This window comes from Odocoileus virginianus, chromosome 11, assembly GCF_023699985.2.
Source record: "Odocoileus virginianus isolate 20LAN1187 ecotype Illinois chromosome 11, Ovbor_1.2, whole genome shotgun sequence".
NCBI lineage: Eukaryota > Metazoa > Chordata > Mammalia > Artiodactyla > Cervidae > Odocoileus > Odocoileus virginianus.
This window is the reverse complement of record NC_069684.1, coordinates 4271552-4294863: the sequence shown is the minus strand read 5'-3', so window position 1 is coordinate 4294863 and position 23312 is coordinate 4271552. Positions and strand designations below refer to the sequence as shown.

The 23312-nt window shown below is 45.3% G+C and overlaps 1 protein-coding gene across 3 annotated transcripts in view; it reads right to left on the bottom strand.

Moving 5' to 3' along the window:
• Positions 1–1011: 1011 nt before the first annotated feature.
• The window catches only part of DENND1B (DENN domain containing 1B), a 261115-nt gene continuing 238814 nt past the window's right edge, over positions 1012–23312 (bottom strand). For all 3 annotated transcript variants that reach the window (XM_070473840.1, XM_070473842.1, XM_070473841.1), the window contains 3 exons: positions 9759–9835; positions 8572–8788; positions 1012–6996 (listed from right to left, as the gene is read on the bottom strand). In XM_070473840.1, coding sequence (XP_070329941.1) covers positions 6496–6996; positions 8572–8788; positions 9759–9835 — 795 coding nt within the window. In that variant the 3' untranslated portion in view covers positions 1012–6495. The remainder of the gene's footprint in view (positions 6997–8571; positions 8789–9758; positions 9836–23312) is intronic.

The following is a 23312-nucleotide window of genomic DNA, read 5'->3' as shown; positions in this document are numbered from 1 at the left end:
GTGGTTTTGGATGCTTGGATACAGAGGGCTGACTGTATGTGGCAGCTGCAATGTACACAAAGGTTTCTTGACATTGCAAATTCATTCTAAGGACAGACACTTCTATTTTAAATAGAGGAATATTCAGGGAAATCAGGTGACAGGACCAAACCAATGGCAGAACTTGGGGAAGGTCTTAATTCACCTGGAAACTTCCATAGTACACTATTTAATTTTTTCCCTATTAACACTGTATTTTCCATAAATGTGTAAAGTTTTGTGTGTTCTATAATTCACTGTCACTTTTAGGCAAGGAGATTCTCACTCATGGCAAAATAATACTCCAAAAAGAACACCCTCATTTTCACATAAGGAAAAGCCAGCTGGGTTTCTGTATCTGCATCTGTAAAATTAAAATTGCATCATTTTTCTCAAGACACTGAGAAGCGGTACTGAGATCAGCCTCTGTGATGGTAGCAGGCACAGTGTTAAAAATTAACAATCCATCAAAGTTAGCTTTATCTTAGGATTTCAAGGATACACTCTCTCTCTTCTCAAGGGCAGACCTTTGCTTCTGTGCAAAGTTCAGCACATCATTCCCAGAAATTCTGCACCCAAGGGAAACTTCATGCTTAATTCAAGTGTGACTTTTGCTCTAGGTGGGCCCTTGAGAGCCCCTGGAAACCAGCGCACCTTCCCAGGCTGGGGAGAGCTGTTGATGCACTCTACCTCCTGTCTGTCCGTCCACGGCTCTGACATGAAGGTCAGGAGGTCCTGGTCTGGCTTGGCCCCTAGCCCTGCTCTGCTGACCTTACTGACACGGACGCACCTCTTCTGTCATTTCTGAGCCCGGACATGAGACGCTGGCCGCCTCCCTCCCCAGCAGGCCCGCCAGCAGGGCTGAGGCCTGGGTTTGCGCTGCAGCAGTCCTAAGGCTCTGAGACGAAGAGGCAGGGGTCCCTGGGACAGTTCACTGGGAACTCTGATGGGAGAGCTGGCCAGTCGTTACAGAAGAGTCAGCACCAGGCGGGGTTGATTATGACCAACTTTATTTTCAACCTGCGTTGTTGGGCACTTCATGGTAATGTGTTGTTCATCCAATATTGACTTTTGCATATATTTTTAAATCCCCCAAACAATCCTTTTACACAGTGTCCTCCCGACAGTAGTCAAGGTCAGAGATGATTTATCCTGTAGCCTCAAGGATGCAAGGACGACAGCACACACCTCGGTGATGGCAGATGTGTGCAGGTACGTCGTGTCTAGCACAAGGCCCAAGCGAGTCAGTCCTTCCGGACAGTTACTCATTTAAAGCAAGAGAAATAAGCTTTGGAAAAGTTCCGTTTTTAACCTCATATGTACTTTTTGTGTAAAAAGCTTTATGCATTTTAAACTGTAGATGTCATGCAGTTCACATTTGTTTGCTCTAAGTACTAAATTGAAACAGATTCAAGAAATCTCATTTTTGGTATATGATTATTCGGTGGTTCTCAGAGTAACCGCATGGAAACTAGACCATCTGAAGGATGGTGACTCGATACACATGATGCATCCAGGATGCACAGTCAAATTTTGTCCTGGAAGTTATGTAATATACCAAAGGGCAGAGGTGTCAACGTACCTCAATAGGGCTCTCTTCTGAGACGTGGAGTAACACAGAGACGAAGAGGCTCAGAGGTGTATCATATCAAAGAGGTAATCATTTGTGACTTAGCAATCCTTTATGATAAAAGACTGCTACAGTTTAAATTACTTCATTTAAGTCTGGTTTGAAAAAATATAGCTTTCTGGATAGAAAGCGTCTGGTTAAGTTTGCTGTTCAGTACCTTGTTCTGTTTTTTTTTGGTATGTTTGCATGTCGCATCCAGAGCTACAGATTTTCCACAGTGCTTTTCTGCCTCATTCAAGTATAATAAAAAGTAGAAATCTATAGAAGCTCTAAGGTTAAACAAACTGTACATTATACAAAAATTAACTTAATTTACAGACAGTCAAAAAGTATTGGCAATGCCCTTTATAAATCTTACCAGAGATGCATCACAAAGGATATTACAGTCAACATAATGGTTCAGTCATCGCCGTACAAATGCCATCTCAATTTACGTGATACAGAACTGAGCATTTGTGAAACGTCCAAATGAAGAATCAGCATTTTGCACTATATACATTTCTTTCAGAGTAACAGTATTGTCAATACTAATCTAAGGTTCAGGATTCTCTTATTGCATATTCATTGTTGCTGAGGCAGTTAGTTATGATACAATAATGCAATATTCATAATTACTTTAAATAAACAAAAACATTTCTCCTGCCAACAGTAAAAAGTTTTTTTTTCCCCCAAAATCACATGGTACATTGCTACATACAATTTTACACAAATACTGAAAAACATGACCTTAAGGCATCTGCTTGAAAAGCAGATGTGCATATTTATATGAACTAAATTATGCAAGAAAAAATATTGCACAAAATCCTATATTATTTTCAAGATAAAATATGCTTCTTTCTAAATACACATAATTCCCTATCTTGACCAAATCAAAACATTTGACTGATTTGCTCAAAAGAACTCTGCCTCTTAAACAAGATTTAAGAAACAGACATGAACAAATTCCTGGGCTAGACAGAGGAAATGCTGACAGTTTGTAAGAAACCATCTCCTATATGAAGAAGTGCTTTCGGGGAATTAGGTTTGGGGTTCATTTTACATCCTTTCATTTATGTTCTGATCTACAGTTATCCACCCAGAATCAGGATCCTGTATGTGAAACAAAATGGAATTCACATTAGAAAATTTTTTCATGAAAATAACCTTTTCCTGAAAATCCAGATATTCTAGAAAAAGAAGAAGGAAGATCTACTAATTACGAGTACAGTCACAGTTTTTTTTTCCTCTTCACCTTATTTCAGAAGCGATGAATTCATTAGCATTCCTGGGTCTTGTTAGGATACAAGTACAGACTCCACAGCAGACTGTCACAGACAGCTTTCAAGTGTGTGGGGCGCGGGGGAAGTGTTTGCAGAGAATGCTGTTGTCAGGGTAAAGACAGCAAAAACTCCCTGCCATCAGCAGGTGGCCACACGCTCGGTTCATCCTGAGCAGGGTGCAGAGACTGTCCCGGGTGGTCCCGAGGGGCCGAGTTCAGCACCGAGTCTTGCTGCCTGGGTCCAGGGGAGCAGAGGGTGCCGGCCAGCCGGCTGGACGAGAACACACGGCTTCTCAGAGCCTCCGAGTCTGTCCTTTAAGAGCAGGTCTCCTAGACAGCAGCATTCTTGCACGTCGCATGACAGTGGAGAAAGATGGCACAGTGGTTCTGTTCTTAGAGCATGTTTTAGTTTGAGCAGCTTTAAAAGGCTTTTTTTTTTTTTTTTTTTTGGTGATAGAATCTTGGCTGAATAATTCCTAAGCAAAATATATTATCATCATTGTTATTAACAGATTTGCAATTCCTTTTCCTTTTCATTAGCTCCTGCGCAGCAGGGACTAGGCCAATTCTTTTATTTCCCCATGTCCACAATTACTGTACCTTGCCTTTGATCAGTACCAAGAGTTGATAAATATTTCTTAAATGAGTTATTAACTTTTAATCAGAGGAATAGTCATGCTATATTTTGGTGCCTTTCTAAAATATGCTAAAGTAGGTAGCCATTAAAATATACCACTTAACGACACATAATGAACCAAGAGTTCCTCAATTTACATGGGACTCTGCTATCCCCTGAAATGCCATGGATGCAGTACCTCTGGGGTGAAAGATAGAGTGGGTTTGGGGAGCATGGTGACTGCCTAGAGGCTGTATAAAGACAGGCCCCAGAACCAACGGTCGGACTCGTTTATACAGTTCCGTGTAGGACAGGTGTTGCTCCGTCGGGGGAGAAAAATTCAAACAGCAGGGGAGTTTACACATAATAGAAAATACGAACATAGTAAGGACAGAAATTTTATTTCAGAACTCACCTTAATGTCCCTTCATTCTCCCTACAGCCACCATAATACAGGGAAGTCTAGTCTCAGAGCAGACTTTGAATACTCAAAATGTTAACGGTTTAGACTATGAATGCTTGCTGAGTTTTTGTTTTTAATATGGACTATCAGAGCTGATTTTGTATGTTAAAATAAGGCACAAGTGCAGCTTAAAATACCTTAACACAAATGTGATTTGTCAGTAGGTGACTGTCCTCACCATACACCATGGTCAGACATCTGGGGAGGTGACTAAGAGAAGAACTCACATTTCTGAGGCTCTGAGGCTTATTGAGCAAATGGACTAAAACCCAGATTCTGTCAAGGCTACACTCACAACGATCCCATTCTCCAGATGGAGAATTCTAAAGGGAAAAAAATGCCTCATTCCAATATTTGTAGTCAAGGGCTACTTTACATTCTTTTCAAAAATTATGAAGAAGATCTGCCCAGCAGATTGACAACCAGAGTGACAGTTTTTCTTCCTCATTTAAAATAGCTCTTCTGATGAATGGACTTTTTTATATACTTAAATATAAAATGGAATTTGTAATGAATATATAAAGCAAAATTTAACAAGAACCTTGAATCTTACTTTGGTGTTAAAAAAAAGGATTACAGACTTTCACCCTTAATACTTAAGCGTTCATCCTTATAAGGAAAACAAGATCTGTCTTCCTTCATAAACATGAATAACTGTCCTCCCAAAATATATCCATTTAGATTTTGGAATCTACCTTAAAAAAGAAAACCTTGGTTATTTTCTTCAAATTATTTAAAGACTGATCTGAATAAGTATTTTAAGCAGTTTTTAACAAAACCTCTTCAGGATCTTAACTGAAAATTATTTCAGTAAATATTTTAGAGCACAGTTTTGATGGGAGTTCTTGAGTGCCTTGTCAAACCTTTCCTAAAATAAGAAAATAGTCATGATTGGGGATGCATGGAGTACATGTGCTGAACAAGCGAACAATCGAGGAAGCACAGCATCACTGTTGTCCACTCCTGATTAGTCCTGTCAGTCTAGCCAATCATGACGCAATCAATGTGCGATTCCTTCTCAGAACTTCCAAGTGTGACAGTGAATTTGAGGGAGGAGAGACCAAGTCCCATGGAGAAGAACTGCAAGCAGTGTGCGGATACCACGCGGCAGACCGGAAGCACGCCCCGCGCCTCAGGGAGGCCGCGCTGGTGTCTCCTCCGGCGGGACGGCGCGGCTTTCCCGGGAGGAGGCCGACCAGCGCTTCCTCAGCCGACCGCGGCCAGCCACGTTCGGCAGGCAGGGGTGAGGAAGGCGCTTTTCTGCTGGGAGCCACTCCCCGGGACCCACCGCCCCACCGCGACCACGAGGAAAACGCTGGACAGACCAGCAGCGGCGCATCCGACAGCAGACCTGACCTGTGCTCCTCGGAACCGCCCAGGTCGTCAGAGACCGGGAGGATCTAGAGACGGTCACACCCAAGAGGAGCCTGAGGAGCTGTGACAGCCATGGGCAAGGTGGGCCCGGGGCGGGGTCCCGGGACAGAGACAGGGTCTTAGGGGAGAACCAAGGAAATCTGCGTGAAGCATGGCTCTAACTGTGCAGACAGACTGCAGGATACAGGGCCCTGAACACCGCGGACATGCTGAGTAGAGACACGCTGCCTGCAGACCTACGACTTGCAAAACATAAAGTCAGTTATTTTAGCAGTAAGTCTGCGATGTCGTGAAGCATTCTGATAAGAGGATTATTAGTTAGGGGAAAAACAGGAACATTTTTCTACTAGGACACTTTGTTTCATCTGGCTTTCTGGGGTGACTCCTAGGTTAGCGAAGGCAAAAAGGCTGTGAAGAAATTTAAAGTGTCGTTTGTAAACAGCAGTCATTACTTTCACATTGTAATTCAGCACTTCATGTATTTCGCTGAGTGACAGCTATGTATGTCTGTACCTTTATACTTTTTGGAAAACACGGCTGCAGTGTCCACAAGAGAGCTTTTTAAGTTTGAAAATATGAATTCTGTCCTTGATTTGATGATTGAAAAAGGCATTATTGCTCTGCAGAACACATAACTTATCTTTCAGAATTTACATGGAATCCCATAAATTAGGTAAGTATGCTTAATATAGGCTTAAGATTAAGGCAGTTAGTGGGTCAACAGTTGCAGGCTAGTTCTGATAGGTTTTGCTATCTTGGCCAGGTCATGCTCGACCGGGTTAGTACAGTAGCTACTGGTTATGTGCAAGGGTTAGATGCATACTTAATTTAAATAAGTGGCGTTAAGCACCAAACACTGGGAAATCGGATGTTCAATATATACTTTCAACATACATACAAACTCATACCTGACTGAAAAGCACAGTAGGAGAATTAGCTTTACGTTTAAAAATCAATGGATCATCGACATACCACAAGACAAACGCGCGGACGGGGAAGTGTCCCAAATGAAAGCAGCTTCAGACAGCAGTAAGAGTCGCCTCTCCGACCGCCCCTTGCTCACGATTTGGGGCGGCGGGCTCCTGAACGCCTCCGTGGAAGGCTGGGCGCCAGCGACGGGCGCTTCGTTCGCTGACTTAAGCCTGGTTTCCGCTTGCCCGCCCTCCTGAGATGTGCAGGTCTTGTTGGAAAGCAGACGTGATGTGACACAAGGACACCACCTCCTGAAGCAGCCCAGACCCCGCTGCGGTCTCTGGGGCTTCTTGCCCTTCTTTCTCCCAGGGAACACAGGTGGACAGGCGCCGCCCCAGGCCGGGCTCCGCCACGTCGCCCGCAGTCGGGCTTAGCGTTTCCTTCCTGTCTGTAGGGGGCGCTTCGGCGCCGGGAGGGGGGCCCGGCTGCCCCTGCGCCTGGGGCCGGCTCCCCGCGCCAACGCCAAGGGGTTGCTCGGCCGCCTCCTCCTCCAGGATGAATAGAGGGTCAGTGCCCGCGCCGGAGGACAGCCGCTTCCTGGGCGACGGGGGCAGCTGCCGGCCGAGCAGGGCGCTATCGTCCTGGCCCCGGTGCCACCCGGCCTGGTCCCCGGAGCCGCTGCACAGCAGGGCCAGGTCGCTCTCGCTGGGCGCGTTGGATTTGTTCTAAGAGGATGAACGATACGTTTAGAAGAAATGGAAGTAAACTATGGCGTTACTTCAGCAACATTCTTTTCCCATTCTGAAATCATTCTCGTGCAAGGCTGGGAACTCGAAGTCCCTCCCCGAGGAGACGCCGCCTCGACGGTGGGTTCGGAACACGGCCCATGGCCCAGGGCTCCGAAGACAGGCACGGCCTGAGACTGGCACGTGCAACTGTCGCCTGCGGAGTTCAACCTGGACGGGGAGTGTCGCCAGGATGCGGAGAAGAGGGTGGGAGTGTAAACTGATGCAGCCACTTTGGACATCGGCGTGGACGGGCCTCAAGAAATTACAAATAGAACTATGACGTGCTGCAGCCAGACGCAGTACCCCCACTTCGGGTGTGTGTTCACTGCAGCCGCTGTTTACTAGGGAAGCTGGTGAATAGCTAAATGTCACTGATGGGTGAGTGGATAAAGACAATGCGCTGTGAATATTACTTAGAAGGAAATCCTGCCATTTGGGATAACATGGGTGCTGCTAATGGCTCAGACAGTAAAGAATCTGCCTGCAGAATCCCACGGACATAGGAGCCTGGCACGCTATAGCCCATGGGATCAAAAAGACTTGGACATGATCCAGTGACTAACATGAGTAAAACCAAGGTAAAGAAAACACCAAGGATGGGCCTGGAGGGCATTGCACTAAGTGAAATAAGTCAGGACACAAACACTGCATGATCTCACTTCTCTGTGGAATCTAGTCAAGCTCGTGTGTAGAGAGCAGAATGGGGTGGGGGTGGGGGTCACTATGGGGGAGGGGAGGTGCAAGGAAGACCGGGGTTCAGTTGGGGGGGGAGTGGTGAAGCACAGGGACCTAGTATGCAGCATGTGGACCTAACTGCTTTGTGAAGAAGGCAGGTCTCAAGTACTCTGGTTTCAAAGAAGAGGAAAGAAAAGTAAGCTTTGTGAGGTAAGGGATGGCTAATTAGCTTAACTGTGGCCAGCACTTCAAAGTGCATGGGCAAACGTCAAATTGTACATCTCAGACATATACAACTTCCGTCATGCTACAAAAATGCTGAGAAATAAAAAGGGTCTGCAAAGAAATCCTACCAAGTGACTCAAAGAGCAAGCAGACTATTATATAATCAATGCCAAGTTCTGGAATTATTACAGTCAGAACAGGGTAGAAATTACTTCCACCTCTCTCTCTTGTGTTTTTAAAGAATCCAGTTCAATCTGCTTAAAGTCTTATTTCTGAAGCAATACAGTGAAACATTACTTGAATTCATACCCTTACTAAAATGTTGTGAAGAGCCAAAAAATACAGGAAAAACATGGGAACATTTCACGTTTAAAAGTTCCCCAAGAAAGACAACTATAAAATTAGGTTGTAGGGAAATAATACTGCTTGACAAAATAATTTCAGTTAATGACGAGAAACACCAGCATTTGATTGGAATTTTGTTATAGAAATCATGTCTTAATGATTAACTCTTATGATATTTTTGGAGTTTTGACACTTACCTTCACGTTGGCCAGCACAGTGAGTGTGAGAAAGTGTTCATTTAATGTTACAGGCTGGAAACTGACTCACCGTAGGCTTGTAATCTATCTCGTCCATCGACCTGAAGAAGTCCAGGCTCCTGGCTGCCGCCAGCTTCCCCTGGTCCGAGCTGTGCGTGCTCAGCGTGTCCAGGATCTCGCCCAGCAGATCCATCTCCCCTGGTGAAGGAGCCTTTGCTCTTGTTTCAAGTGAGTCGTCACTTTCATAGAAGTAAGCAGAAGCTTCTTCTCCGTCTTCAGAGGACAACCTGGAGAAAAACAGGACACACGCTGGTGGTTACGTGACCCGAATGCTATACACAAAGCAACCTCTCACCAACGACTGTCAACCGATGAGGGAGTCTTAAAACCAGCGTGATATTTCTGTGGAAGGACAGTAAAGTGAAGAACTGGTTCATGGCCAAACTCTTTATAGTGATGTACATACCACTTCAAACACGGGAAATCTTGAGTGTGAGCGCTGAGAACAAACAGAAGTTTACGGCTCCTTACCCATCTGGAAGCACAAGCAGGACTTTACACAGTCTGATTCTGGGGGATGTGGGAGCGACAGCCTTAGAAATATCAGACTGAGCGTCTAGGACTTTGTACGTTCTGAGTTCGCTTTCAGTACTTTTGTATGGTTTTTCTTTATTCCCTTGTTTTGGAGAATGCATATTCTTTTATCCTTTATTCCTATATATATCCTATATTCCTATATGTTTCCTTTATTTATATCTTAAGATATACGTAATGGGGGAAAAAAGTTGATTCTGTCAAACAGCTTAAAATTGTTTTAAAAGTTCAACACATAGTACTATTATTTCCCTTATTATTTGTTAATTTTTACCACTTTCATGAAATTTTCCTTTTCTGATACCTCCCATGGACTGAGGTCCCACCGCCTCTCCCCCAGATTTGATTTATTTCAACTAACTCCTTTCACTGTCCTGATGTTCACTTGCCCTTCTTCAGTCTGGGGGGAGGAGGGGGCTTCTGTTTCTCCTTGACCACTATCCTGGGTATTTCTGCAGATATCATTGCTTCCCAGTTATTTCAGGCCTATCTTGCTTTCCCATCTCAAGATTTGTCCCTGGTGAGCCTCCCACTAGCCCTGGTTCCTCCTGCTGAAGACGAGACTGCGGGGAGCAGAACCTTTTCTCCAGGTGTGCACGTGCTTTGAAATATCCCTTGCCACCTAGGGCTTCAGCCAAACAGAGCACGCAACCCGCGACTTACTTGCTGGCTCTCTCGGCGTCCTCCTCGTCGTCAGCATCTAGGGCTCCGTCCAGGCTCTTCAAAGGCCTGAGCCGTGGCTGGAGAGAGGGATCAACACAGTGGCATGAGGAGTGAGGCTACTTCAAATGCTAAATTCGCTCAGAAACTTTAAGCAGCAATTTGATACTCGATACGGTAAGGAAGGGCTTTACCGTGGCTCAGACGGTAAAGTGTCTGCCTGCAGTGTGGGAGACCTCGGTTGGATCCCTGGGTTTGGAAGATCCCCTGGAGAAGGAAGTGGCAACCCATGCCAGCGTTCTTGCCTGGGGAATCCCATGGATGGAAGGAGCCTGGAGGGCTACAGTCCACGGGGTCGCAAAGAGTCGGACACGACTGAGCAAATTCACTTTCTCACTTTCTCTTTCACACAATAAGGAATACTTCTTAAAGACATACACATTCAGGGCTTTTGAATATTACCTAGTAACCTGGAGGATACGAGGCAATATTGATCTGAATGCTTTCTTGCACCTCAAACCAATCAACAAAGTCCCTAGGCTGAGTATATCAACACTTCTGGCCAGTCTGTCAGTCCCTGGTTTAGGAACCCTTGATTTACAGTCCCACCACCAAGCACTCAGCCTCCACTTTCTGTAACAATATTTGCAGCTGTGTTTCTTTTATCCCCCATGACACTCTCCCTCACACCTAGTATTTTACAGCAATGCTGCTCAATCCCGAGTGTGTGTCTTAAGTCTCTTGGAGATGGTAAAGATGTAGGTTCTGAGTTTCTGCATCTCTAACTCTTCAGTGAGGTTGGTGCTGTTGGGTTTGGTAGTCACACTCTGAAGAGCAAGGTTGTGAATCAAGTCCAGGAAAGCCCATCATTTCATCTGTAAATACTTAACTATGTATCTTAAAAGATATTTTTTAGCATTACCAAAGTATCATGATCACACATAGTTACTAATAATTATTTAATATCTCACATTCCCTTCTTACTCCAAATACATTTTAGAGAGTTTGTTAGGGCCAGAATCTCAACAAGGTAAGCACTGTATTTGGCTGATACCTCTCTCATCTCAGAGGACGACACCGTCTCCCTCCCCTCCCCCATGTCTTCTGGGACCTGTGGTGTGTTGTTTTACCCTCATTTCCTATAAGCTTGCAATTACATCTAGAAGCTTGACTAGCTTCCACTTCTGAGCTTTCCTCTGTTTCTGGCAAACTCCTGCAGGCGGTGTGGACTTCTCAGCACGCCACAGTGGGAGGCACACTCTCGCTTGGGACAGTACCAGGACTGGTGACGGGCTTCAGGTGTAGGTGGCCTGGTGCATCCACTGCAAATCTTACCAGTCTTTTACTTGATAGGTTTAGCATCCAGTAATTACACTTTTCAAAAGCAGTGCCTCTATATTTGCTTGTTGGGATTCTATAGAGAACTTTGTCCTATTAACTATTTGTCTATTCTGAAATAAAATGTGCCCTGGAAAAAACAGGGTAATTCCTTCTTCCCTTATATGTAACAATTCTTAGAGTGCTGAGCTAATGTCATAACAGTCTGTAAAGGTGAGCCATGAGGGGGTCTTTAAAAATTATCATCATTTGTACATATTTGATGTGGCTCCAACCATCACTTATTACTCTTGATGTTCAAATCTGTCCCATTTTTACACTATACCATAACTATGTTTTTTAAAATAGTAATCTTTTACAGATTGATCTTAAAATACATACAGGTTAAATTATGTGCTACGGGGTATTTACTTTACTTCAAATTAATCCAGAGTGGGGAGAGTGCGTAAGGTTGGCACAGAAATAAGACTGTCCTTGAGCTGATCATTGCTGAAGCTGTATGAAGGGTTCCTGGGAATTCTTAGAAGCTTCTCTTTACTTTTGTATGTTTGAATCAGAAAAGGACTACAGAAAAAAACCACAGTCAACAAAATGGCAATCAGTACATACCTATCAATAATCAGTTTAAACATAAACAGCCTAAATGCTCCAATCAAAAGACACAGTGTCATACTGAGTAAAGTCAGTCAGATAGAGGAAGACAAATATCATGATGTCATGTGTAGGTGGAATCTACAAAAATGGTACCAATACACTTATTTACAAAACAGAAATGGTCAAATATGTATAAAACAAGCATGTCTGGGGGGGTGGGGAAGAGAGGGAAGGGATAGATTGGGAGATTGGGAATGAAACATACACACCACCATACATAAGACAGGTAACTAATAAAGACCTACTGTACAGCACAGGGAACCCTATTCAATACTCTGTAACGGCCTATATGGGAAAAGAATCTAAAAAAGAGTGGATGCAGGTATATGATTCACTTTGCTATACAGCAGAAAATAACAACATTGTAAATCAACTTTACACCAATAAAAATTTTTAAAAATAAATAGCATCTGACAATAAAAATATATATTTATGTACCCAACACTGGAGCACCTAATTATATAGAGCAAATATTAACAGACGTAAAGAGATAAACTGACAGTAATACAATAATAGTAGGGAACTTACGTCAATGGACAGATAATACAGACAGAAAATAAGGAAACACACTGGCCGTAACACATTAGACCACGTGGACACGCAGAGAACATTCCACTCCAAGACAGAATACACATTCAGGTGCACATGAACATCGAACATTCTCTGGGATAGATCACATGCTGAGCCACAAAAAATCTCAAATTTAAAAGGACCAAAATCATATCAAGCATTCTTTCTGAACACACTAGTACAAAACTAGAACCCAATTACCAGCAGAAAACTGGAAGAAGCAAAACTCATGAAGACAAAGCAACATGCTACTAACCAACCAATGGGTCAATGAAGAAATCAGAGAAAATATCAATAAGGCACCCTGAAATAAAATAAAAAACACTGTTCCAAAATTGATGGGATGCAGGAAAAGCAGTTCTAAAAGGAAGGTTTATAGCAACACAGACCTACCTCATGAAAAAAAAAATTCATATAAACAGTCTAACTTTATATCTAAAACACCTAGAAAAAAGAAAAAGCCCTAAGTTAGTAGAAGGAAGAAACCAATAGAGATCAGAGTACAAATAAAATAGAGACCCTAAAAACAGAAAAGATGAATGAAACTAAGAACTAGTTCTTTGAGAAGCAAACAAAATTGATAAACCTTTAGCCAAATCCATCAAGGAAAAAAAAGGGCCCAAATCAATAAAATAAGAAATGAAAGAGAAGTTACAACCAATATGAAGACTCATGGGACTACTACATCATCTCATATACCAACAAACTGGACAACCTGGAAGAAAAAGATACATTCCCAGATACATGCCATCTTCCAAGACTAAAGGGGAGAAGAAACAGAAAATCTAAACAGACTAATTACTAACAGTGAAACTAAATCCGTAATTTAAAAGAAAAAAAAAAAAACAACTCCCAACAAAAGTCCTGGGCCAGAAGTCTTCACAGGTGAATTCTACCAAACATTTAGAGAAGAGTTAACAGTACTCCTTCTCAGAGTATTCCAAAAACTTGCAGAGCAGGGAATGCTTCTAAACTTAAATGTTATCAGCATTACCCTGATAACAAAACAAGACAAAGATATTACAACATCGAAAATGAATTCTGTTTTTTCCAGATAGAAAATTACAGGCTAATTTTCCCAATGAACATAGATGCAGAAATCCTCAACAAATACTAGCAAACCAAATCCAAGAATACATTAAAAGGATCATATAATGGTTAAGGGATTTCTTCTAGAGATGCAAGAGTGGTTTAATACCCACAAATCAATCCATGGGTTAATGAGTGAGAGAAAGGAAAGAATGAATGGAGAAACATGTCCTGCAACCCCTGCTGGGAATGTGTAGTAAGTCTCTCCAGAATTTTGGTAATTAGCAATGTTATTTGGGACTTGCAGTTATCACTTGTGGTTCAGGTGGTAAAGACTGCCTGCAGTGGGTTCGACCTGGGTTCGCTCCCTGGGTCGGGAGGATCCCCTGGAGAAGGGAATGGCTAACCAATTGAGTATTCTTACCTGGAAAATTCCATGACAGAGGAACCCGGTGAGCTATACAGTCCATGGGGTCACAAAGAGTTGGACACTTTACAAGTTTAAGGTATGTGAGTTAAACAGAAATCTGGGAAATGGCCTAGAAACACAGCTATCACTTAAAGATTATTTCTCTGGAAAAATATATTTTACCCATTCCCTCCAGAACTCACAATATATATATATCACAATCCTTTGATTCTAAAGACAAGCCATTGTTATTATTACACTAACCTCTGTGTACACTTACCTTTATGCCAGCTATGGGTGTTGCATTTAATTTTTGATTAAAAAGAAAACAAAAATCTGAAACTATGAGGGAGCTGGGACTTTATACTGCTATTTAACAAATCATCATTGACTGTGCAAGAAGATGATAAACACGTAACTTAATATGTACGTTTATAACAAACTTTGCAAAGCACTCTCTTTCACACACTGGGCTAGGTTCTAAGAATATAGAGTTGAGTAAGGTTGAGTCTCTTGTCTTTAGCAGCTCTAACGAACCCACAGTGAGTCTGGAGGAGCACCAGGGAGGCCCCATCACTGCTCAAGGTCACAGTTCATCAAGAACAAGAAGCAGAAAGAGGAATCTGGTCTGCTGCCAGCCCCCTGTTCATCTTCCACACTTGCTTTCACATGCCTGCGCATACCGTAGATTCTCAGTTACTGTTTCGCTAGCTACAACTTTTCTTTTCTAATGAAGCTCCTGCTTTCCCGCAGTCTAAGTCATTTAAATCATAAGCATTTCTCAAGTACCTCTGAATTTAATTTTACATTTTCTAGCCAGGCCAGGGTTCTATCAATTTCTACATACACAGGGGTGTTAAAAAGCATAACTTATCACCATGAATTACATTAGTTTTCACAAGGAATGAGAATTAGAATGAGAAAACTGGTCAATATAATGCTTTGCTTTCTATGAGTGTTCAGTTTTGGCTAACCAAAATAAGCTTCTAATTAGCAGCTATCACATAGGTATATTCAGTAATTCGTTAGGAACTGCTATGTCCATACACAGTATGAAGAAGTAACAGTGTCCAAACCCGCAGTGAAGGTGTCAACTGCTTGACTACTTCATATCACATAACTGTTAAAGTCACACACAAAAAAATGAGAAAAATAATTACACTCTGATCAACATTAAGACAGAGGGAAATGAGAGCATATGTAACAAAAGCACCATCAGCTCCGGAGCTCACATGAACCCAGAGTTTCTCTCCATTACTGTTTCTGGTGGGTCTGGACTTGGGTACAGCGCTTCCAGAATTGTCTGCAGCACACCAGAGCCCTGGCCCCAGTTTTATAGACGGAAGTCTCTGATGGGTAACTGGCAGGAGGTCAGCTCAGACTGCAGGCAGTGCAGCGTGTGCCCTTCAGGTGTGGAATCACACAGCTGACTCCAGGACACCTTCAGCTGGACTCATGAAGCACAGGTGCGGCATTCCTGAAAACCTGCACATGGAGCTAGACAGCAACCGGACGACGACCAGGCAGCAAATACAATCTCAACACAGAGAAACGAAAAATATGCACATTTGAGTACGACTGACTATACAGTTTTTGAAAACCTGTGCATATTATTTTTCTGACTATAATGATGAATAGATCCTAGTGGAATGGATGTTGTATACTGTAAGTACTCAGAGAAAACTATTCTCTTTCAGGTCTGGGTGGGAATTTCACAGGAACAGGTGTACAGTGGGAGAGTTCCCAAGGGCCAGTGAACATTTCATCCTAAGTTATTACCTAGAACTCCCTGAAACACGTGCCAAGACAGTCATTAAAAAAAAAAAGTTGCTCAGTCATGTCCAACTCTGTGACCCCACGGACTGTAGCCCACCAGGCTCCTCTGTCTGTAGGATTTCCCAGGCAAGAGTACTGGGGCGGGTTGCCATTCTCTCCTCCAGGGGATCTTCTGACCCAGGGATTGACCCCAGGTCTCCTACACTGCAGGGAGGTTCTTTACTGCCTGGGTCACCTGAGACAGTGGTAATAAGGCTTATAATTGGGAATTAGGAGTTTTTTTTAAAGAGTGAGACAGATTGAGAAAGCTATAAGCAGTCAACATAGAGAAAAACTGATAAAAAGAAAAATTAAGTTGATTTCTGTTTTTAAAAAATCTGTATAAATATTATTTTCAAATCTGTGCCAAAGGACATGACATGTACCTGGAAAACCAGCCCGTGCCCCAGGCGGCCCTCCCTACCCCCCACCCCGGTCACCTTTGCACCTGCTCTGTGCCGTTACAGAAGCTGCTCTCCTTTCTGTTTCATAGATTTTTATGAAAAAGGGGAAATACTTTCTTCCTTTTTGATCAGGGTACTACTAATAATAGCCAGGTTTCTTTAGCTTATTGACAAAAGGAGGAGACTGTAACCCCGTGTTCTGTACCACTCACCTCCGGGGAGCATTACTAGCCTGAAATGACAGTTTCTGTGTGTCCATAAAGTGAGCAGTGGCCCCTGGTTCCCTCTGCTCTGACCCACAAGACATCACCAAGGCCCCACCTTCCAGCACCTGATACCCGCTGGTGTCACTCCACCACAGGGCCTTTGCATGGACTGCTGCCCCTGCCTTCAAGCCCCCCTCAACGCTGGTCCCCTCCTCCCAACACCACTACCTCTGTCACCACACATCTCTCGTGTGTGTAAACCTGTAACTTACCACCTGCATCTGAACCTCCTTCCTCTTGCCTTGTAGAGTGACTGTCTCTGAACTGCTGACAGAGACATCTTTTTAAAACTACCATATGACCCAGCAATTCCATTACTGGGCTTATATCGAGAAAACCGTGATTCAGACAGACACATGTACCCTGGGGTTCACTGCAGCACTATTTACAGTAACAAGGACATGGAAGCAACCAGATTTCCATTGGCAGACAAATGGATCCAGAAGTTGTGGTACATATATATGATGGAATAGTACTCGGCCATAAAAAAGGAACTAATGTGAGTCAGTCGAACTGAGGTGGATGAGCCTAGAACCTGTTGCACAGAGTGAAGGAAAACAGAAAACATCACACATTAACACATTTCTATGGGATCTATAAACAGAAAAACGGTACAGATGAGCCCATTTGCGGGGAAGGAATAGAGATGCAGAGGTAGAGAACGGATCCGGGGACACAGGGGCTTAAGGAGAGTGTGGGATGAATGGAGAAAGTGGCACCAACATACATACACGACCACGTGTAAAACAGAGCTGGTGGGAACCCACTGTGTAACACAGACGGCCCAGCCTGCGCCCTGTGACGACCTAGGGGGCGGGGTGCCCCGCAGGGAGGCCGAGTACGTACACTTGGGGCTGCTTCACGGTGCTGTCCCGGAGCAACCAACACAGCACTGCAAAGCACCCGTCCTCCAGGTGAAAGAGTAAATGAAGGCAGAGAACGATGCTCCGCTCCTCAAGGAAAGCCTTCAGTGGCTCCTCACTGCTTTCACGGAAAACCTCCTCCTCCTCACACTTCCAACCATCTCCCCTCCCCGGCGTGCATGTGTCCGATAGCCTGGTCCCCGAGGGCAGGCACTTCGCTCGTTTCTCAGCCCTCAGGACCACGCTGCGTGGGGCCCACACTAGTGTCAGGAAATCTGCAGAAGACGCAGAAAGGAGCTAAAGATGACGGCGGGTCCTGTCGGCACAATCTGGATGGTGCTGAGACCACCTTGTGTATGTGTGTTCACAGGGCTCTGATTCTACAGGGCTCTGCGACGTTCACTGCCATTAACAACCTGCCCAGGATACAACTGCACCACCTGTGCAGCCAAGGCCTTGTCTGAAGCCACCGCTGTGGACCAGGGGCTGCAGACGTATGGAGCCGATGCCTACGGATGCCCCTGCCCCCGGAGACCCGCGTGGTCCCCGCCTCACAGCCTCAAGGGTGCCTTGCCCAGTGGACCAGAGAGCCTCGAGGAATTCACCCCTATCTGTTGCTGTTTCAGGTGAAACAGATTTTTCCCGGGAAGAAAGCTTTCTTGGGCTTAGTTTCCTAGCCTTCAGGGAGCAATATTCATTGGCCCCATCTGAGACTTCTCATGAAAACTTACGGAAAGAAGTTAGATTCTGTGGCCTCAGCTGGTCTACACCAAAGGGCTCTAGGTTCACAAAGCTCTGGCGTAAATAATCAGGTCAAATCTAATGAAAACAGCCTTCTTTTTGTGATTGAGAATAATCTCTGAGGTCCTGATGATCACAAGAGGGGAGACTGTCAGGAAAACTGTAAAAGATCCTGAAGTGGGCCCGACCGCTGCTGTCCTTTCCCAGGAACGTTAGGAGTGACACCAGGTGTTCCACGGCAGGCTCACCAGATGCTCCGGAGGTCTGCAGCGTCCACAGACACCGTTTATAACCCCGCGGCTGCCAGAGGCCCCTGGCGGAGGCCTGATGGCGGCGGGAATGCCTCCTGTCCACAGAGACGCCTGCCCCGGGGAGCTGCACTTACTACGGTGCAGACAAGGGCGGTTAACAAGGGTTAGCGCATGTTTCAGGACTCCTGACTGCCTATGTGTCTGTTCTATGGACTACCCTACCAGTTTTTTGCATCTTCCTGGTTTTCTCATTAGCTAATGAACCAAAGAAAACAAGGGAGTTATAATTCGACCCTTTAATAAAAAACTGTTCTTTGAATCAGGCAGTTGGTGTCTCCTGGGTAAGTGAATACCTCCACAGTAGGGAGGTAGTTTCGGCTGAGTACTTCAGTTCATTTAAAACTGATAAGAAAACAGTTCCGTTCAGTTGCACAGTCGTGTTCAACCCTAATTCGTGTCCAACAGCTCGTGATAAAAACACGTAACGTAAAAATGATGGCACTATGCTAAGTGGCTGACCTGGGCATCTTTGGCATCTACGTGTGTTACACCCATTAATCCAGCAAAGCTCAGAGAAACATCTCATGAAAGGACAGCAAGCACTGGGCTACCAGTACAAGGACAACTGAGAACAGGGCTGCTTGCCCTCGTGGAGACTGTGATCTAGTCAAGGAAACACGGCTTAAGCTGAATAAAGTAAGCCTACCAAGATGACCAAGGAGTATGTACCAAATTATGGCTGTCAGGAGGAATCTGACCTCGTCAGGGAGACCAAGGGACGGCTTCGCATGAAAAATGTCTGAGCTGAGCTCTGAAAGGTCAGTAGGAATTAAGTAGGTGATAAGAAGAGGAAGTAAAACATGCACAGGTTCTGTGGTGGGACGACCAGGGAATGCACAACAGACTCAAAGATGCTCATGGTGTCCCTGGGGTCAGAGCCTGGGTCAGAGCACAGGGTTACTGAAGGGCCCGCTGGTCTTGCAGCTACCCTGCTGACCACTAGATGGCAGGTGCATACTAAGAAGGTGCGAGGCTGGACGCAGGTAAGTTCCGGACAGGTCACAGAAGTGGGGGGATCGGAGGCTTGGCGGGGAGAAGGGGGGGCGACGATGGAGGCAGGGAGAGACGCCGCCTTTCAGACCCGGGTGACGGAGGGCAGCAGAAAGCCGCTCATTGTTTCCGGGGACCTCCTGAAAGCCGCTCGGCGCTCCATGGAGGGAAGCAGCAACCACAAGTCACTGAAAACATTCTCAGCATCTCTTCACGCCACGGAAGTCCACCAAGCCCCCACCGCACGTGCGCTGCCGTCTTCTGCGCTGTGAGGCACACAGGAGGAGACAATGCTCCCGCCTCTCGAGATTGTTTTAAAAGGGTGAAAATGCTGAACACTGAATGTAACAAAGCAGCTACAAATATCAACGCATTCTAACATGGATATAACTGCTCTCAGCATTCTGATCACAGACGAAAACTTATATAAGTGCCATTAATACTGATCATGACTCACGTCCAACTGTAAGATTCCTAGTAAGTAGGTGCTGTCAGCAGACGAACAGTACCAACAACACAGGATTGTGACTACGTCCTTTAAGTAACGGTAAACTGCGATCAACAAGGCGGCCTCGAAGTCTCTGAGCTGTACAGACCCAGTGCGGCTGGAACTCCAGCGGCGGTCACTCACCAGTGCCCTGGAGGCCGTGCAAACCAGCAAATAACTGCTGGCATCTGCAGCTGTCATGAGACCAGTTCTACATGAGAAAGGGTACATTTTTGGATGCAAAAACATATCATAAGAGAACAAAATTAGAATTTCACATCTCTCTGATGCAAAGAATTACAAATAAGATGGGGAACTGGATGTCCCACCTCTTCAATCACACTCCTACTGGTAGGTTCTAAACACACATAATTACAAAACAAAAATTTTCTCACATGGAAATGTAAAATATAAAGTACATATCCTGTATATGTGAAAACATTTTAGAAATAATAACCACTTGTATAGCAAGGGATGCTTACTAAAAATGTGAAAAAACAGTAAGCTAATGCAAAACAAAAAAAAAGGTTACCAGTGTGGAATGAAATTTACTAGAGAAGATATCCTATTAGAGAAGCTCAGCCTCTGGTGAGGCAGAGAGAAGGGGCTGGGGAGACCAGCAGGAAGAGCAGACACAGGAGAAGACAGGTACGGGGCCAGCCTACAGTGCCAGCAAAGCTCACGCCTGATGAGGCACTGGGAAAGAAGTCTGGCTAAGCTGCAGCAAGCAAGGCGATTGTTCCCCCAAAGCACATCAGAGCATTCACAGCACAGGGAAAGGAGTCTGGCTAAGCTGCAGCAAGCAAGGCGATTGTTCCCCCAAAGCACATCAGAGTATTCACAGCACAGCAAGGACCGAGCCTGTGCACGGAGGCTGTTGCCCTGCAGTGACCATTTCCGCCACTAGATGGCAGACAGGCCTAATACTAATGCAAAACCCTGGGTCAGCTGAAACCTGCAGGCGGCCGGAGGGGCTGGGGATAAAGAAGGGATGTAGGCAGATGAATGGGAAAATACAAGTTTTCAGAGTTCATAAAATTGAGATGCTTGTAATATATGAGTTTTCTGAAAGTAGGTACTCATTGTAGTACTGTCCCCATTTTAGAGTTAAAGTGACTGAGGTCCAGAGTGTGACTTTTTCCAAGTCGGCAGCACCCCCTGGGCTTATGCATTCTGCAGCCTAAGACAAAAAAAAATACTTGCGTGAAATACAGGAATAAGCTATAAAGAGAGCAACTATACAGAACTGCAATGGTGATACCTTAAAAATACATGGCAGTCTGCAACTGGAAAAAAGGCTTAAAGCATGTATGTTGTAATTTTTACAGGTGGTGAAAGAAGCACAGAGCTAAGTGACTTACTCATGACTTAATTGTGTTATATGTGTTTTTGATCATGCTTTAAATACCTACTTTACCACACACTTCAGTAAGACTTTTCCCTACTTTGCATATCAGGGAACCAAAACCTTAGTGAAGTAATGTATCTTGAGTAAGATCAGACAATTAGTGACAGAGCTAAGACAGTGTTCTGGCTCCCTGAATGGGACTTTTCATTATAATTACACTAGATAAGTCTGTCCTCGGAGACTCAGAAAAAATAAATGTCTGAGAATTAACCTGAGAAAGACTTTCTTAAAATGGCAAGTCTTAACCTCAATTTAAAAACAGGTAGTAGTTACAGGAGGATCAACAATGCTACTGTCCAGGTAGGTGAAATAGCAGGGTGAAGAGGTAAAGAGATTTAATACACTTTTCCAAAGACATTTCTGTCAGGGCAAGAAAGTAAACTGGAAGGTTTTAGCAAGATACGTGTTTGGTGACATCTCATGAATTCAGGTGATGAAGGGCTTTTATTATCAGGGTGGTGCTCCTGCCAACGCAGGAGATACAGGAGACACTGGCTCAATCACCGGGTCAGGAAGATCCCCTGGAGGAGGGCATGGCAACGCACTCCAGTGGATTCTTGCCTGCAGAATCCCATGGACAGAGAAGCCTGGCGGGCTACAGTCCATGGGGTTACAAAGAGTTGGACACAACTGAGGTGACTAAGCATAGCGTGTAAGGACACACAGTGGAACAGAAGCACCAGAATTCTACTGCTGAGCAGGTGAGTGTCATGTGAGACTAGCTCAGGAGGGAAGACCCTGGGCCAGATACATGTGCGTGCCTCTCGCCAGCCTCCCAGGCCGCAGCCACGTCGCCCTCTCTGCCAGCTTTGTCCACTTTGTTCTCTGTCACTCATGTGTCACCTGATACACTCTCTCATGAAAACAGTGTTTTGTGAGTATGCTCCTTCCTTACCAAGTCCTGGAGACCAAGAATTGTATCTTCCAATTCATTTTGCTTCTAATTCCCCTTCCATTTTGAATGCAAAAAGCAGTGAAAAAGAATGCCAGTTCCTACCTTAACAATAAGAAAAGGCTGGGTGATATGTGAGGAAAAAAATAAATTCTTTCTTAAACCTATCAGAATGCTGAGTTGTAAGGCAACCAATAAAATGAATTCCATCAAGTTACAAGCCCCTCCAAGGAGAGATAAGAGACAGGATCCATTTCATCCTTGACAAAGCGCGCGTGCGCACACACACAGAACAAGGGCAGCCAGCATATAAACAGGGCAGAAGAAACACGCTAAAATGTGGTAAAGACCACGAGTGGACGAACACGTCGGTCTGGAAGAGCCGGGAGTCTCAATGACAAGGGGCGTTTGTGCTCACCAGCTCCTCCCCACAGGTAACACCCTGTACTTCATCTGCCTCATCAGGGAACCTCACCGCCCGATGCTGAAGAGAACGACGGCGGGAGTGTGAAAGCGCCCCCTTGGGGGTGTGGGCCTGCAGGAGCCAAGCAGGAAGCCCCGCTGAGGATGGCTGGCTTCCACACAGCAGCAGCCTCAGCCCCGAGGCCGGGGGGGCACAGAAGCACAGACGTGCCCGGGGAGGAGCAGGGCCCCTGTGAGGAACAGGGGCTCCACGGAGGCCGAGCGGAGTCCACCGCCACCAGGCAGGGGCAGGCGGCCCGCCAGCTGCCCAGGACCAGTCAGAGAGAGAGGGAGGCGTGTCCGCCACGGGGAGGACGGCAGCGGCGCTGAGCAGGCCCCACACCTGGGGCGCAGGGGCTATGGCCTGTGAAGACCAAAGCCGGACCAGGGCACAGCAAACCCTTGGGGTTAGGACCACGTGTCTCTGGTCAGCAACACATGCTAACTGCCGAGGGAGGCGGGCAAACGTCGAGAGAGGCTTGTTCTGTGGCTCAGGAGAGCCGCTGCTGACAGCTGAGGGCGAAGGAGGGACACAGAAAGCCCTCCAGCACCTCCCCAGGAAGTGCTCCCCAGGAAGTGCTCCGCAGGAAGTACTCCCCAGGAAGTTCTCCCCAGGAAGTGCTCCCCAGGAAGTGCTCCGCAGGAAGTACTCCCCCAGGAAGTGCTCCCCAGGAAGTACTCCCCAGGAAGTGCTTCCCAGGAAGTGCTCCGCAGGAAGTGCTCCCCAGGAAGTGTTCCCCGGGGAGTACTCCACCCATAGCAGCTGCTTCAGGGCATGATGTCAACACAAAACCCCGCTCAGCTCAACTTGTGGTGAACCCCATCTCTGACTGACGGCATCACAGCATGAATTTAACTTCTTCTACTCCTTCTTTACACATGGGGCCCATCACTCAACAACCACTACACATAAAAACT